Source organism: Tenrec ecaudatus, chromosome 10 (assembly GCF_050624435.1).
Source record: "Tenrec ecaudatus isolate mTenEca1 chromosome 10, mTenEca1.hap1, whole genome shotgun sequence".
Lineage (NCBI taxonomy): Eukaryota > Metazoa > Chordata > Mammalia > Afrosoricida > Tenrecidae > Tenrec > Tenrec ecaudatus.
In genome coordinates, this window is record NC_134539.1 from 59,962,302 (window position 1) to 59,978,371 (window position 16,070).

Here is a 16,070-nt window from a genome sequence, read left to right on the forward strand (position 1 = left end):
GCCGGCCTGCTGGAATAGGTAAATGAAATCATAGGGGCCAAACACTTTGCACAAGATGTAGAACATAACCAAGCTCAGTCAAGGGCAGCTGCTGTCTTGGTGACCCCCAGGCTCTCTTCTACCCGGTCCTTGCCCACCTGCCCCATTTCTCTTGCCCCCCACTTCCCCCTCCCCCTCCCTCTATTCCATCCACCCTCTTGTCCATCTAGACCTTGGGCTGGCGAGCTTTTGAGATGGCAGAGCCAATCCTATCCCTCACGACAACTTACAAATTATTTGAGAGCCGTAAATGTATTTTTACAAACAGGTGAAATCATCATGATCTGAATAATATCCTTTACAGGAAACAAGGGTAGTTTTCTTTTCTTTTTAATAAATAAATCATTTTATTGAGGGCTCTGACAGCTCTTATAACAATCCATACATCCACTGTGTCAAGCACATTTGCCCATATACTGCCGCCTTCATTGTCAAGATATTTTCTTTCTGTTTGAGCCCTTGGTTGATTTTCTTTGTTTGAGCCCTCCCACCCTCGTGGACCCCTGAGAAATCATAAATTAGTATTAGTTTCATATCTTACACCGCCTGCTGTACATCATTTTAATTTTCATCTTCAATCTTACTGCAGAGCCACAGGGACGCACCAAAAGTCATAGGTGGCTGGAGAGCCGCCATTTGCCGACCAGGGATCTAGACAACTGGTTCGCCCTCGGGTCTCGCTGACTCCAGAACTTTGCCTTTTGTCCTGGTGTCCCTTGAGATAGAGGCTGCGGGTAAGGGCAGAAGAATCAGCTAGTTCCCAAGGCCATGCCTCCAGAACTATTTTCAGCATGTGCCCGGGACACTGTCCCTGCTGCTCCCACTCTGTGACCTGGATCCCCAGTGCACTGCCGTCACCTGGGTTCCCCTGGGTTTCTGAGGCTGCAGACCTGTATGGGAGCAGACAGCCTCACCTTCCCCTAGGGAGCGGCTGGTCCGGCAGTCCTAGGGCACCGGAACCCTGTGTCCTGAGATGGGACTCTTCCAACGGTGGAAGTGAAAACTCGCACCAGCAAAGTGTACTCTCAGGCGGGGGGTTCAGTTTGGATTTAGCACAAGCGGTAAATGATGAAATGTCTGTTGTGTCCTTTCAAGGTATCTCTCAACTCACCAATATGGACCCACCGAGAACAATCCCCAAAGGCTGTTATGACTGTGGAGACGGATTCTACAATCCAGTCACGAGGATCGTCAAGGACTACAAGAACCGCTTCCTAAGAAATGCAGGTATGCTGAGTCCCGCCTGCGGTGGCGCGTCGCTTCCCTTTGCTCTCTCCGCGCATAGAGGGCCGAGCGTCGTCGATGTGCTTGCGCACGCGCGGACTGGTGGTGAGAAAGGGGCTTTCGGTGTTACAAGGCAAAAAGCGGTCCTCTGAATGCTGCGTGAATTGCTCGTGGCTGGCAAGCCTGCACGTTGTGCCAGGGTCCCAGAGGACGCTGTCATTGGTAGTGCTCGAACTATGACAGCACATAAATGTAGCACAGACGACAAGAATGAAAATAGATCGCGCTGCATGCATCCTTTCAACTGCTATGTATTGAGCACCCACTGAGCGAAATAGAAGGAGCCCTCAGTCACGAGATCATCAGTACGAACCCACCAGCTGCTCTGCAGGAGAAAGATGAGGCTGTCTGCTCCAGTAACGATTTACAGTCTAGGAAACCCAAAGGGGCAGCTCTACTCTGTCCTACAGGGTCGCTATACTCCCTGGGGTGGGTTCTGGTTTGTGTGAATAGACACTAGGTGCGGGGTGGGGGGGTGGGGTGGGAGGGGCGGCTGGGGATAAAGCAGGGGAAACACAAAATCCTTTCCTCATATTCCGACAAAGTTGATGGCATCGGGAATAAACTATACCCCAGGGTCGAGAATAAAAGTGAGGGTCCCAGAGAAGTGGGAATGGTGCTATGAGCCCAGAGAAGGCATACCTGATCCAGACCTGGAAAGTCAAAGAAGACTTGGAGGCATCTCAGGCGAGACCTGAAATAACTGGGAGATGGACACATGGCTAGCCCCAGCATGATAGCTGGGTACAGAAGAGTAGATTTTGAGTCGCAAGTTATGTTGGTCTGGGTCGACTAGAGAAACAAATCCAGGGAGCCTCATATGTGTATAAAGAAGAGGTTTGTATGCAAGAGCAATTGAGAAAACATCCCAGCCCAGTCCAGATCAAGTCCATAAGTCTATTAGCCATATGTTCGAAACCAATCTATAAAATCCTCTTCAGTCTCAGGAAACACATGCAATGATGCCAAATGCAGGAAGATTACAGGTCATTAGGTGCAAAGTCATATGGATCCAATGAGGTAGACACATCTCAGCACTGATAGGGGTCTCCATGTGGCTCCTCCAGTTCCTAGGTCGCGGGGTCTGTCACCGTAGTGCCATGTGGCTTATCAGAAGAGCGCTTCTCAGCATCCATACATACTCTTCTCTACATAGCAAAACTTGCATACAGCAAAAATAACCAATGTGTTTTGAGAATGATGATGGCAACAAATGTACAAATATGCTCGACACAATGGATGGATGGATTGTGATAAGAGTTGTATGAGCCCCCAGTAAAATGATTTATAAAAACTAATAATAAATTTAAAAAAAACCAATGTATACAGTTCTCTAGTGAGGCACAACTGTCCTTCAGAGTAAAGGTCACCTTCCTCTCCCCTCCCCCAAAGAGCTGCAACACCCCAACAGACATGGTATCCATCTTTTGAGCGCTGTTTATTCTTTGACAGCCCTACCAGAATATTCCATTCTCTATAACCTACTGCCATTACATTGTCCATAAAGCAAAATAAGGGGAAGAGAAAAGAAATTAGTTAATGTGTAGGTGACAGATGGATAGATTGATAGATTGTATATGATCTATAAGCCAAAGGTAAAATGATCTACTGTAGTCCTTTTTCTACAACTGGTCGTGAGGCTGTAGATAGCCTGTAGAATTTACCTTATTCGATAATTCCATTCGTGGTCACTTGGTCCCACAGCCTGCACTTCAACTTGTCTGGTTCTTTACATGGTAGGATAACCCAAGCACTTATTCTTAAAGGGTCTGAATCTAATCCTTATGCATCAAATAGTGTCCCACCCACCCGTCCCAAGAAATGTAGAAGTCATAATCCCCAAGACTTTGAATTGGTTAGCATGAGGGTGGATCCTAATCCAATATGATGGGTGCCTTGATAAGAAGAAAAGAAACCCAGAGAGACATTGGAGAAAGGCAACCACTGAAGATAGAGACAAAGATGTAGTTACCCTGCCACAAGCCAAGGAAAGCTTAGATCCACCTGAAGCTAGGAGAGGCTGGAGGCTGGGGGAAGGGTAGAGATTCTTCCCTAGAGCCTTCAGAGAGCTTAGCCCTGCCAAGACACCTTGAGTTCAGCTGTGTAGCTCCTAAAACGTTGAGAAGAACTGTCCCATTGTTTTATGGCGCTTTGTTTTGGCAACCCTAGGAAACGAATACACTGGCCCTGCCTTTTGAGTTGCTGTAGTTGTAAACATTAACTTTTACTTTTGGAAAGTGATCTGGTGGCACAGTGGTTTAAGCCTCGTCTGCTCATCGCAAAGTCAGCCCTTTAAACCCCTCAGCTGCTTTGTAGGAGAAAGACGGGACTGTCTACACCCATGATGGATTGTCTTGATAACCCTATGGAGCAGATCTACTCTGTCCGGGGTCACCAGGAGTCCAAATCGACTTAAGGACAGTGAGTTTTGCTCTAGGCAGTGAGTATACTGAAAGGTACCATAGAGCATCACCTGGGTTTCCTCCCATAAAGAGTTCCCTTATCCCAGTGATGTGGCAGCAACTCAACTTCCCCTTGGCAATCAGGATCGATCATCCCATTCAGAACCCCTTCTTTGCCTGCTGCTGCAGTTGAATAAGGAGCCTGGGACGGTCAGGTGACTATGAAAATGTCCAACTCAATGGAACCACCACTGAGTCGCCTGTTGAAATCATTCCTTTTTACGTACTAAGACCTTTGAACTAGAGAAGTTCAAAATTGCAGGGAAGGATGCAAAAATGTTGGTGTAACCCTAGCACCTAGCACAATCCCAGGCACACAGTGGTGCTCAATAAGTATATATGAAACAAATATAAAGGAATAAATGGGTACTGTGACTGTCCCAGAACAATTTAGTTGTATCATTCCTCAAACTTATTTGGTCATAAAGTTAATTAGGATGTAGGAAAGTAGGGGACATTTATGGAGTTCCAGGGAGCAAAACTTAGGGAATTCTGCATTAGAACTTTTTTTCAGTTATGATACAGTACAATGGATTCATGTTGTTTTTTTATATTTTAATTGGATCCCAGCCCTGCTGCTCTGAGGTGATATTCTAGTCCTTAGGAGCCTACCTTGGCCTACCAGGAAAGAAAGATACATAAGCCTATGCTTACAATGCCATCTGATGTGGGCTCTGGTGGAGGGCAGGTCTGGGGGATGAGGGTGCACCCAGGAGGGTGCAAGGTGAAGGGTATCAGTCAAAAAAAAGGTCACAAAAGAGGCAGGTCTTAAAGGATGAGTACCCAGAAAAAAATCAAATGCACTGCCATCAAGTTGATTCTGCGTCATGGGGACCCTATAGGACAGAGTAGGTTTCTAAACTGTAATTCTTTATGGAAATAGAAAGCCTCGTCTTTATGGAGCAGCAAGTCGTTTGAGCCATTAACCTTGCAGTTAGCAGCCTGACATGTAACCACTATACCACCGGGGCTCCAAAAGAATGAGCAGGGGGAGGGAACATTAGAACTGGTTGTGATGATGTACACACAACTGTTGTAAAAGCATATAACAGTGGAAGTGTATGATATGTGAATATCATATCCAGAAAACTACTAAAAAAATCAAACTTTATCTACGGTTGAATGGTTCCCATGGGTGAAGGAGAAAGAGTTCTTGCTTAGAGGGCCCTGAGTTCATTTGAATGGTGGCAGAACAATTTGGAGAGGGATATAAATAGTGTGCACAACACTAAGAGTATAGTCAATGGCACTGAATTCTACATGTCAAAGTGGTTGAATTGGAGAATGTTGTATATATTGTTGCCAAAATTGGAAAAAGAATATATTACGTGAATAACAGTGAGTATGGGGGAAAAGGAAATGGCCTAAAATTGATTGTGATAAAGGTGGTACAGCTCTTCTTGATATGGTTGAACTAATGAATTATACGATATGTGGATGAAGGGCCAATAAAACTGTTATTTTAAAAGAAAAGAATGAGTAGGGGTGCACACATGGAATGGTAGAGCAGAGCCTTCAAGGCAAAAAGGGAAGCACATAGGCAAAGGCACACAGGGATAAAGAGCCTTGGTGAGCCCAGAGAAGCACAAATTGTGGTTCCCAGAATCCTGTGGGCAGAAGCCAACTGGATGATCAGTTTAAAAATTACATCAGAGAAAGGGAAAGTCATTCATGGGTAAGTTTGGTGAAGGAAAGTCACTGATGATTTTTTTTTTTTTGTCGACAAATACTTATTGAGTACTTGCTATGTACCTGGCTCAGTGTTAAGCATTCGGGGGGGGGGGGGGCTCACAATGCCACACAGGCTTCTCTCCAGGAGCAGGAGAAACAGACAGTAAAATGGAACATCACAAGAGAGACTTGTAGAGATACCTAGACCTGGGTGTCAGCAGGTCAGAGGAGGTTCCATGGGAGAACACCAAGACCCAACTCACTGTTATTGAGATGATTCCAACTCACAGTGACCCTAGGACAGGCAGACCTGTTCCCATGTGTTTCCAATACCTTAACTCATGACGGGAGCAGAAAGCCTCCTCTTTCTCCCATGGTGGTTGCAAACTGCTGACCTTGAGGTTAGCAGCCCAATTTGTAACCACTAGGCTGCCATGGCAGAAGCAAGATCAATCAGAAACCTACAGAAGAGCAGACAATGCAGCAGGTTTGATAAGAGGGTTTAAGGCAGATGGAACTGCAAGCGCTTAGGGTTAGCTGTAAGGGGGCACATCATATGGCTCAGACACTGCAAGTAATCCAGAAGCATAGGACAATAGTATATGAGGGGGACCCACCCCAAATCCAGTGCCATTTCATTGGTGCCGAACTGCCCCAAAGGGTTTCCAAAGCTGTAAATCTTTTTTTTAATCATTTTATTGGGGGCTCATACAGTTCTTATCACAATCCATATATACATCAATTGTATAAAGCACATTTGTACATTCATTACCCTCATCATTCTCAAAACATTTGCTCTCCACGTAAGCCCCTAGCATCAGCTCCTCATTTTCCCCCCTCCCTCCCCTCTCGTCTCCTCCTGAGACCCTTCCATAAGGGGGTATCCAGTTGCCTACAGACGGGGTTTGGGTCCCCACTCCGCACTCCCCCTCATTCACAATGATATGATTTTTTGTTCTTTGATCCCTGATCCCTTCGACACCTTGTGATCACACAGGCTGGTGTGCTTCTTCCATGTGGGCTTTGTTGCTTCTGAGCTGGATGGCCGCTTGTTTATCTTCAAGCCTTTAAGACCCCAGATGCTATATCTTTTGATAGCCGGGCACCATCAGCTTTCACCACATTTGCTTATGCACCCGCTTTGTCTTCAGCGGTTGTGTTGGGAAGGTGAGCATCATGAAATGCCAGTTTAATAGAACAAAGTATTCTTGTATTGAGGAAGTACTTGAGTGGAGGCCCAATGTCCATCTGCTACCTTAATACTAGACCTATAAATATATGCACGTAAATCTATTTCCCCATCCTAATATAGAAATATATTTACATATGTACATGCCTTTATTTAGACCTCTATCAATGCCCTTTGCTTCCTAGCTCTTTCCTCTCTTTCCTTTTACTTTCCTCTTGTCCCACTATCATGCTCCAAAGCTGTAAATCTTATGGCAGCAGAATGCCACGACTTTCTCCTGTGGAGTGGCTGGTGACTTGGAGCCACTGAGCATTTAGTTAACAGCCCAGAGTCTTAATCACCGGACCACCAGGACTCCTTACACGAGGGGAAGAAGAGCGGTAGAGGAAATCAAAGAGATGAACCTGGTGAGAGAAGTGGAGGAAGAGCCTGGAGTCTTTGCACCTGAAGGCACGAGGTGTCAAGGGAAGGTTCTAGGAAGGTGAGTGGGAACTGATCAGTTCTTTAGAATGATTTCTTTGGTGGAGTATGGAGAGGGGGCTGAAGAGAGTAGGATTAGACCTGATCTCCTTCTGCAAAGATAGTGGGAAAGGGATATCTGAAGGATCACGGCTACCAAGCGGTGGGAGCGAAGACTTGGGTTCTCAGCTCACGGGCTTCCCGCTGGCTGACCTGGGCCAGTGCCTTCCCTCACTGGGCCCCTTTCTCTTCATCTGTCAAATGAAAGAGTTGGGTTGGATAATTTCTAGGGTCCTTCCAACCCTAAGGATCTATGATGGAAGAGCAAGGTAGCCAAGGGGTATTTTGGTCCCGATATTATAGGACAGATCAAATCCTGAGTGTCCTGAAAACCACTAAGAGGGAGTCTATGTCTGTGGCCACCTAGTCATTACCCCTGACTCACCTCCCCGAACAAGGGACTGATCCGGGCTTCTGCCCATCTTCTGTTGTCCCTACTGACCTTTCTCCCCTGCATTCCGACCTGCCCCCGTAAACAATGCTTCCTGTTGGCCTCCTGAAGGAATGGGGCCCCTGGCCTTGCAGACCTGAGGTGGGTGACTGGGGCCATCCCAGAGTAAACAGAGTGGCTTCAGCTACTGCTATTATAAAACACATGCCACACGGATGGGTCAGAGCTGGGGACACTCGTTTTATGGGAGGTCATGGGCTGGGACACCAGCGGGAGAGTCCCCTTGATTCCTCTTCCCACCTTTCTGTGCTTCCTTGGTTCCTTCTCGGCCTCCTATTGGCTCACTTGTCCTTCACCAGGGAAGCTTGCCACAGGCCAGAGTAGAAGCCCCAGGGTGACTGACATACCAGCATGCTTGACAAATCAGGGCTGACCAGACTTGGGTTTCCTTCAACTGGGGATGGTGAAACCTGCTTTCCAGGATTGCTGTGAACATTTGAATCCTTCCTCCCACCCATCAGAAATTCTTTGGGCACCTATAATATGCCAGGCTCTAGGGACTTGGGTGGGCAAGATCGTCTCTCATACCGTGACTCTGAAACTTTTAGATCATAGCCCACACTAAGAATTGTTTCACATCATTACCAAGTACATTATGGGCCACGAGCCATGCTGTGCATGAAACGGTGATTTTGCAACCTTCTCGGGTTAGGGCCAGCCATTGGAAGACACAGTGCTTGAAACTGCTTGGGTTTGGGAACCTAGGTGGGCCATGTACTACCCAAGTCCCCCTACTCCCTGTTCTCTGACCCTCCCCCAACAGAAGTACCAGTAGTTCCTGCTACTCACCTTAAGACCTTTGAACTGGTAAGCCCAGGATCTTCTTGAAGAGTTCATGCATTCAGTGAGCTAGGCATGGGCTCCTCCTGAGATGAGGAACCTGGGTCCCAGTGTAACAAATGACTTGCCCAGTGCCCCACATGATGAGGACGCTGGAACCCATCCCTAATCCCCTGTCACTACCAGTCGAGTGGGATTTCCACTCTGTCTGCGATGAGCTCATACAGTCCTAAATGACAGCCACTCAGCCCAGGCAATACTGCAATGAATACAGCCGAGCAGAGTCTGAGTTCAGACCCCGGAACCCTCACCCCCAGAAGGTTTGAGAGCTGCGAGAAGTCACAGAGACAATGGGGGGAGGGTTTTCAGGCCCAGAGTCTAGAACTGGAGTCCAGGGTCCTCTATTTCTGAATGCACCACTGACCATGGCTCAGGTCCTTGCCCTCTTAAAGCCTCATTCTCCTCTTCTGTCGAGTGAACGTCATAACAGCACCTGTCTGGAGGAGTCGTGGTCAGGAAAACGAAATCAGTCTGCGAAGTAGGTGCCATGCAAACAGCACCTGGCACAAGGCACCTGCTTAGTAACTGCTGGCCATGCTATTACCACGATGATGCTGACTGACTCAGGCTGGAGGTTAAGTGAGGCAGGTCCTGGGACTGGCGAAGAGTCTCTAGAGCAGCGGTTCTCAGCCTTCCTCATGCCGAGGCCCTTTCACACAGCTCCTCAGGTGGCGGGGGGGGGGGGGGGGGGGGGGGCAACCGTAACATTATTTTTGTTGCTACTTCATCACTGCAATTTTGTTGCTATTATAAATCATAATGTAAATATCTGATATGCAGGATGTATTTTCATTGTTACAAATTGAACATAATTAAAGCATAGTGATTAATCACAAAGCAATCTACTGTGAAATATGAATGTGTTTTCCAATGGTCTTAGGTGTTGAAATCCAAAGGGGTCGAGACCCACAGGTTGAGAACTGCTGCTTTAGATGCTCAAGAGAATAAAGGTCTTTGGCTGTGGGAGTGGTGAGGACAGATGTGTTTGGATATGCTCAATTTTCACCCTCCTTGGGGGTTTTACTTAGGGACTAAAATGAAATGCTGAGACTTTGGGGTCTGCAGGCTCTTGATGACATTCAGAGCTCCAGCACAACATTGAAGTCCCACCTTCCGCCTCCTGTTCCTTTACCCCATCTTTCAATCCAATCAGACTAGCTCCCGCTGGTTGGTGAACACATCCAGCATTTTCGAATCTGTGTGATTGCCTCAGGAGCCCTGGAGATATCGTGGGTTATACATTAGGCTGCTGGCTGCAAGATCAGCAGTTCAAAACCACCAGTTGTTCTGTGGGAATGAGGTTTTCTACTCCCATAAAGAGTTAGAATTCACTGCCATTAAGTCTATGTTGGCTCATTGGGACCTTATTGGGCATGGGTGAGCTGCCCCTATGAGTTTCTGAGACTGTAACTGGTCAGGCAAGTAGAAAGCCCATCTTTCTCCCAAGGGGCTAGCTTGTAGTTTTGAACAGCTGACCCTGTGGGTCACAGCCCAATGCATTACCACTATGCCACCTGGGCTCTTCATAAAGCGTTACAGTCTCAGAAATGCACAGCGGCAGTTCTACCCTGTCCTATAGGGTCGCTATGAGTCAGCATCAACTTGATGGCAGGGAGTTATTTTCTGTTTTGTTTTATTTTTTGATACGTGCCTCACGTAATCACCCAGCCCAGAGTACCCTCCCCTCTTCTCTCCACCAACCAAGTCCCCGAATTTCTCAAAGCTTGCCCACAACCGAGGCCTAGGGGTATTCCCATGGTGCCCCTCCTGTGTTCCCCAAAGGATGGCGTGTGGCTTGGCCTGTGTACACACAGCTCAGGGGGATGAAGTGGGGGGGGAGTGGCTCTCTGGCATGCCCTGTGCCTGGCACTTTACTTACTTGTGCCACCTGCTCTTTTCTGCCACCTCACTCAGGAAGCAGGGGTTGTGTGGGGCCTGTGTGTCAGGTGAATCATTACTTGAGGTCACACAGCGGTGACAGCAGGTTAGGACTCTGTAGTCCCAAAGCCACTTCTTTCCGTTTGGACAACCTTGTGTCCTAGTCTGGTAGACAGGACCACGCCTGATTCATGCCAGCCCCTCCACCAAACACAGCCCACAGCACCCACTTACATTACTGAAGCATGAAAAGAATCACTTTACAGCCTTCCAGAGAGAAACGCCAGTCCCTAAATGATATTCTACCTTCTTTGAAAAAAGGGGGGGGTCCCTTCCACACTGGAGGTGGCTGGGGAAGCATTTGAAGATATTTGGGATCATTGCCTTTGCTATGGTGGGGAGTGGGGGTGGGAGGGAGGGGGGGGTCATCCTGTATGTCCCTGCCTTTCCTCCCAGGAAGGCCAGGCCAGAGTTACTTTAGCAGTTTCTCTCTCTCTCTCTCTCTCTCTCTCTCTCTCTCTCTCTCTCTCTCTCTCTCTCCCCCACCCCCCAGTGCCTGTGCTTGCCCAAACATTACTGGCAGGAATCATTTGCAAAGAACGACACCACTAATCCTTACTCCACCCCTCCCCCCACCAATTAATGATACCCCACGCAAGTGTCTCAGATGAAAGGCACATTATTAATATTCAAAGAAAAAACCCCGCGTAACCATTTTAACATATACAGCTAACAATGAACTAAATTTGCTTTGTGGAAGACAGAGAGTGAGCATCCCAAATTAGTTTATGTAAAAGCTGAAATCCGTCCCCGAAAGGTCTCAGTACCATCCTCAAAGAATATCCTGATCATCCGAAATGCCGTCAAGATTCCCGCCAACATTATCCCCTTTGTTGTCTGAAATGTCGAATCAAGCACATCTGGCAAATGTCCTAGAGCTCACACATCTTTCAAACAGGGTATAATTCCCAACGGTTAAAGAGATAACGCTGCCGCCGCTTCAGCGTGCTGCTCTTCAAAATAGCACCAACTTTCCTTCAATCAGAAACAATGGCTTGGGCTTCTTCAAAACACCGCCCACCAGTGGTGCTCTGCAGGGAGGGCCCCCGCACGGCCGAACCTGCGGGTCCCAGACAGAATGAGAAATCAAGACCGCCAGGCCGATTTAAAAGGATGCTCGGTTCGGTGGACAATGGGCAGAGAGGGTGCAGACTGGGGGTCCAGAAGCTGACCGGCATGTGCGAGTCACAGTCACGGGGAAGCGAAGGCTAGCTTCACCAGCATGGGGACCCATGGCAATAGGGGTGACAGGGGTGTGAGCTCACATTCTTGGTGCCTTTACTATGGACCCCATGCTACAGTAGGAGCCCCAGGGGTGCTATGCGCACCTGCTAAGCCAAAGGTCAAAGGTTCAGACCTCACCAGCAGCTCCATGGGAGAAAAGGGCCAGGAGATGTGCTTCCAGAGAGTCCAGCCTTGGAAACCTTACAGGGCAGCTCTGCCTAGAGGGGTCACTATGAGTCAGACTGGCTTGATGGTGCCCACCAGACACTGTGCTAGGGGGCCGGGGCTGCTCACATGGGCCCCATGTCACTAACGAGGAAACAGGCTCAACGAGGTTAAAGAAAGTCCACCACCAATTTTCCCAGCTGGGAAGTGGCAGGAGCTGGGACTCGAACTCAGGATTGTCTGGCTCCTGAAGTTTCCCTCTCTGCACTTTGCCACATCTGCCCCAGGGTCATGTGCCTGAGGAGGTGTGGACAAGGTGTTTATTCCAGACATTTGGTGTTTCTCTGCTCCTGTAAAGAGGGGTCCGTCTGTGTGTCACAGTGCACACCTAGGCATGAAAGACCACTTTGGTCAGTTTCTCTGGCATCGTTGAGACCGTGCCAATGGGAAACATTCCACCTCTCTAATAGGAGGGGACTGGTTAAACAGCTGATGGTATGGGAGTGCAGCCACTTCGCACTGGAGGGAAGGGAAACATCCATGGAGAGACACAGGTCTCCATGCCCTAGTTTAGGTGGGAGTGGTAGGAAAAAACCCTCACTGCCATTGAATCGATGCTGACCCATAGCAATCCTGTAAGACTGGGTAGAACTGCCCCTGTGAACATCCAAGGCTGTACCTCTTTACAGGAACGAGTAGAAAGCCCGTCTCTTTCCCAGGGAGCGACTGGTTTCAGCTGCTGGCCAGGAGGATCATAGTCCAACACATAACCACTATACTGCCAGGGCTCTATTTTAGGTCAAAAGGCAGACCAATGATAATAACCAACATTTACTGAGTGCTTGCTACAGTCCAGGCACCAGTCTGAGCAGTTCTCACATACCCTGTTAGCCCACCCAACCCTCCCAATAACTCAGTGAAATAATTTTCATTCTTATCCCCACTTCACAGATGACAGAAACGGGGCTCAGCGAGGTGAACCCCGCTGAGTGGCAGAACTGGGATGTGAACCCAGGTCTAGCTGACTTCGGAGCTAGAGATAGATGGCTGGCTCTGACTGAGAAGCTGGAGTCAAGCAGTGGAAGGCAGAGCCAAGAGTCCCCCTAGCAGCCCAGTGATACCTGAAATGAACACCAAGGGCTGTGAGACCAAAGTGGCAGTCCTTTTCCTCAGAATCGTCCCCTGCCCACCTTATTGCTCAAAAGCCGGCCAGTGAACAAGAGTGAGCCAATCCCACTGACAAACAGACTCCTCGAGTCTCAGAGCCACCCCCTTTCCCCGACAGGTGAGGGACCTGTGAGAGGGCTGTGAGGGCACACCCAGGCCCTGCGCAGGCTGCCTCCCTTGTGGTTCCTGCAAAATGGGCCAGGCGGCTCTCCTGCACAGACTCCCCGCCCCCGCAATCTCGCGAGCAAGACAAAAGGCAATTTACCCAAACGTTGTAATCACCTAGAGGCTGGCACACAGGGGCACTGCTGCCTTACCCGGGGTGTTGTTCACAGCACCATAATCAGTGCTTTATGGCGTGATAATATCACACTTGTAACTGCCAACTCAAGCATCGGCATGGACCTTCTGTCCCTGCCAGCCAGACTCGAGCATCAGCTCTGCACACAAGGTGGTAGGAAGGGATGCTTCCAGGAGCCTGCTGCATCCCAGTCCTTTGAGGAATATGTTGCCATCCCTGTTTGGCCCATGGGGAGACTGAGGCTCAAAGAAAGCTAAGAAACTTGCTGACGATCGGTCACTTGGCTACTAAAGCATTGGAGCCCAGGCATTCCTGCCCACAGAGGCGTCTCTGAACCAATGAGCTGTCCTGGGGCGTGACCCTCTCTGAGAACTGGGGTGAGGCTCTGGGCCCTCTCCATGGGAAAGGGCACATGAGCATCCCCAGGCCCCTCTCAAGCTCATCCTTGGGAACAGCAGCCTGCACTGGCCTGCCATCTTTTCCTGGCTCTGGGAGTTGCCTGTGGCCATCCTCCCTCCTCACCTGGTCCAAAGCCTCTGGAAATTCCCTCTCTGGCCGCTGGGTCCAGGCAATTCTGGTAACGACACATGTGCTCCCCCTGGCTCCCCACAGCAACCTCCTGGAGGCATCCAGGGGACACAGCCACCCCTTCCAGAGCTGGAGTCTGCCAGGCGAGCGACCACAATGGTTGGTCTGGGCTCCTTGAGTGGAAGTGAATGTCTGGACAAAGCCTGAGGGCCAGGAGCATCATCTGTCTTCCTTGATCCATGCTGGCTAGTCCCTGCTCTGGAAACACACCACTACCACCCTCAGGCTCAGGTCAAGGAGAGGCAGACGTGGTTATAAGCCCCAGCTTTCCAAGACAGTCAGAACTGGCAACAGATCCCAACTTTGCCACTTGGCAGCTGTGTGACCCTGAGCTGGTCTGAACCTCTCTGAGCTTCTGTTTCCACTGGTGAACAATGAGGGTAGTTAGTAAAAGCACCTCCCTCCAAGGGTTGTGGTGTGCATCAGCTAAGGCAGGCACCCTCAAACTGCAGTCCCTGGGTCACATGCCGGGTGTTTTTGTTAGTATCCCCACAAAAGGGGGATGGTAACAATCACTTTACAAGATGGCTGTGAGGATACAATGAGCTCTAGCCTGTGGCTGAGTTCTCCAGATTCCTCCACACGACCCTGCTATCCCCACTGCCCAGCCTGTGCCGGGTGGACCCCGAGCGCCTCCTGGCCACAGCAGCCTCCTGGAGGCATCCAGAGCACACAGCTTCCCCTTCTGTGGCCCGAGTCCTCGGTCCACATGCTGCAGAGAGCAGAGGTGCAGAGCCCAGGCCGGGGAGGGCAGCCAGCCTGAGGCCTGGCATGTCACTGCTCCAAGCTGCCCCAGCACCTTGCTGGGCATCCAGGGCCCGTGTGCAGAATTCACATTCAATGGCGAGAGTTTGCCAAAGAGGAAGGAGAGTAAGAAGAAGCACCGTCTAAATGATGCCAATGATCACATACACACACACACACACCACATACATACAACCACATACACACACCACACACACACATACACACCACTCAGTAGGCTCTTGTTCTGTAAGGAGTGAATGGAGACTCAAACTGGTTGGTCCCAGGCCCCAAGTGCCTCTTATCTTGTGAGCATCTATCTGGCCACACAAAGTTGGCTTTTCCTATCTAAGGACTAAGGATAGGTCATTCTTTTTTTTTTTTTTTTATCCCTCCCGCTCCGCGCCGGCGGGGCCCTCGAGTGCCTGCGTGCGGCCGGGTCTCCGGTGTCCCCCCCCCTCCCCCGGGGTCCCCTGCACAGCCCGCTCACCCGGGCCACCGCCACACCCCCGCTTGCGCCTGGCTCCCGCTGCGCTCCAGGCCATTCTTTAAGATCCCTGTGGGCCCTGAATCCTAGACAGCTGTGCAACTGACCTCACCGGTGAGTGTGGTTCTCTGTTCCGAGCCTGTCAGGAAAGTCACTGCATGGCACTCAGGAGCTAGCCTTCCCAGGACCAGGCCTTCCTAAAGGTTTCCAAGGACCCCTGCGGTGGGAGTCCAGGTTGTGACTTCTCCCCTCGCCGCACACCCCACCCCAATCCCCCTCTGAAGACCATGCCAGCTATGCCTGAAGCAGAGATGTTTTCAAAAACAGCACAAGGTCAGACGTGGCACTTGGCCCAGGAAGTGCTTCCTAACACGAGGTAGCCATAACCTTTGACCTGACCCACTCTCCCACAGACAACCTTGACCCAGCCCTGCGACCCCACCCCAACCAGACCAAGCTTATTAAAACAAATCCTAGCCGACGTCACTGCCCCCAGCACATTGTATATCCTACATTTCTTGCTGTTAAAACTTCAAACAGAACTTTACACTTCAGCTTAGTCGGTTATCTGGGAAGGACTCTAGCAATGGGCTGTGATTTCTTGAGAGTGGGTGCGCACTGGAGAATTCTTGGAACATGAGGAAATCCAGTTCACAAATTAACTTCAAGTGTGACAAGATTGCTTTGATTTCTATATTTAATAATTAATGAAGTCTGAATGCATTAATTACAACATTTATTAATTTCGGCTTTGCCTTTTTTATACTTTGGAGTCTCTCTCTCTCTCTCTTTGCCCCCCACCCCCGCTCTGCCTTTTACATGTAAGTGGGCCTTGAAAAGCCGGTGTGGATTCAGGACCATAAACTTTTAGTCCTTAGGAGGTGAAGCAGCCAGGCCTACATCATTCACCTCTCCTGCCTAGCTCAGAGGATGTCCCTGCAGGTAGAACAGCAGGGGCCACGGAGCCCTCCTGCCCTCCCCTCCTGCTCTGTGATAGGCTC

General features: G+C 49.5%; 1 protein-coding gene across 1 annotated transcript in view; it reads left to right on the forward strand.

The window, feature by feature from the left end:
• The window catches only part of MORN5 (MORN repeat containing 5), a 38,637-nt gene that overhangs the window by 14,000 nt on the left and 8,567 nt on the right, over window positions 1–16,070 (forward strand). Inside the window, exon 4 of the mRNA XM_075559038.1 lies at window positions 1,135–1,266. Within this exon, the coding sequence (XP_075415153.1) occupies window positions 1,135–1,266 (132 nt within the window). The remainder of the gene's footprint in view (window positions 1–1,134; window positions 1,267–16,070) is intronic.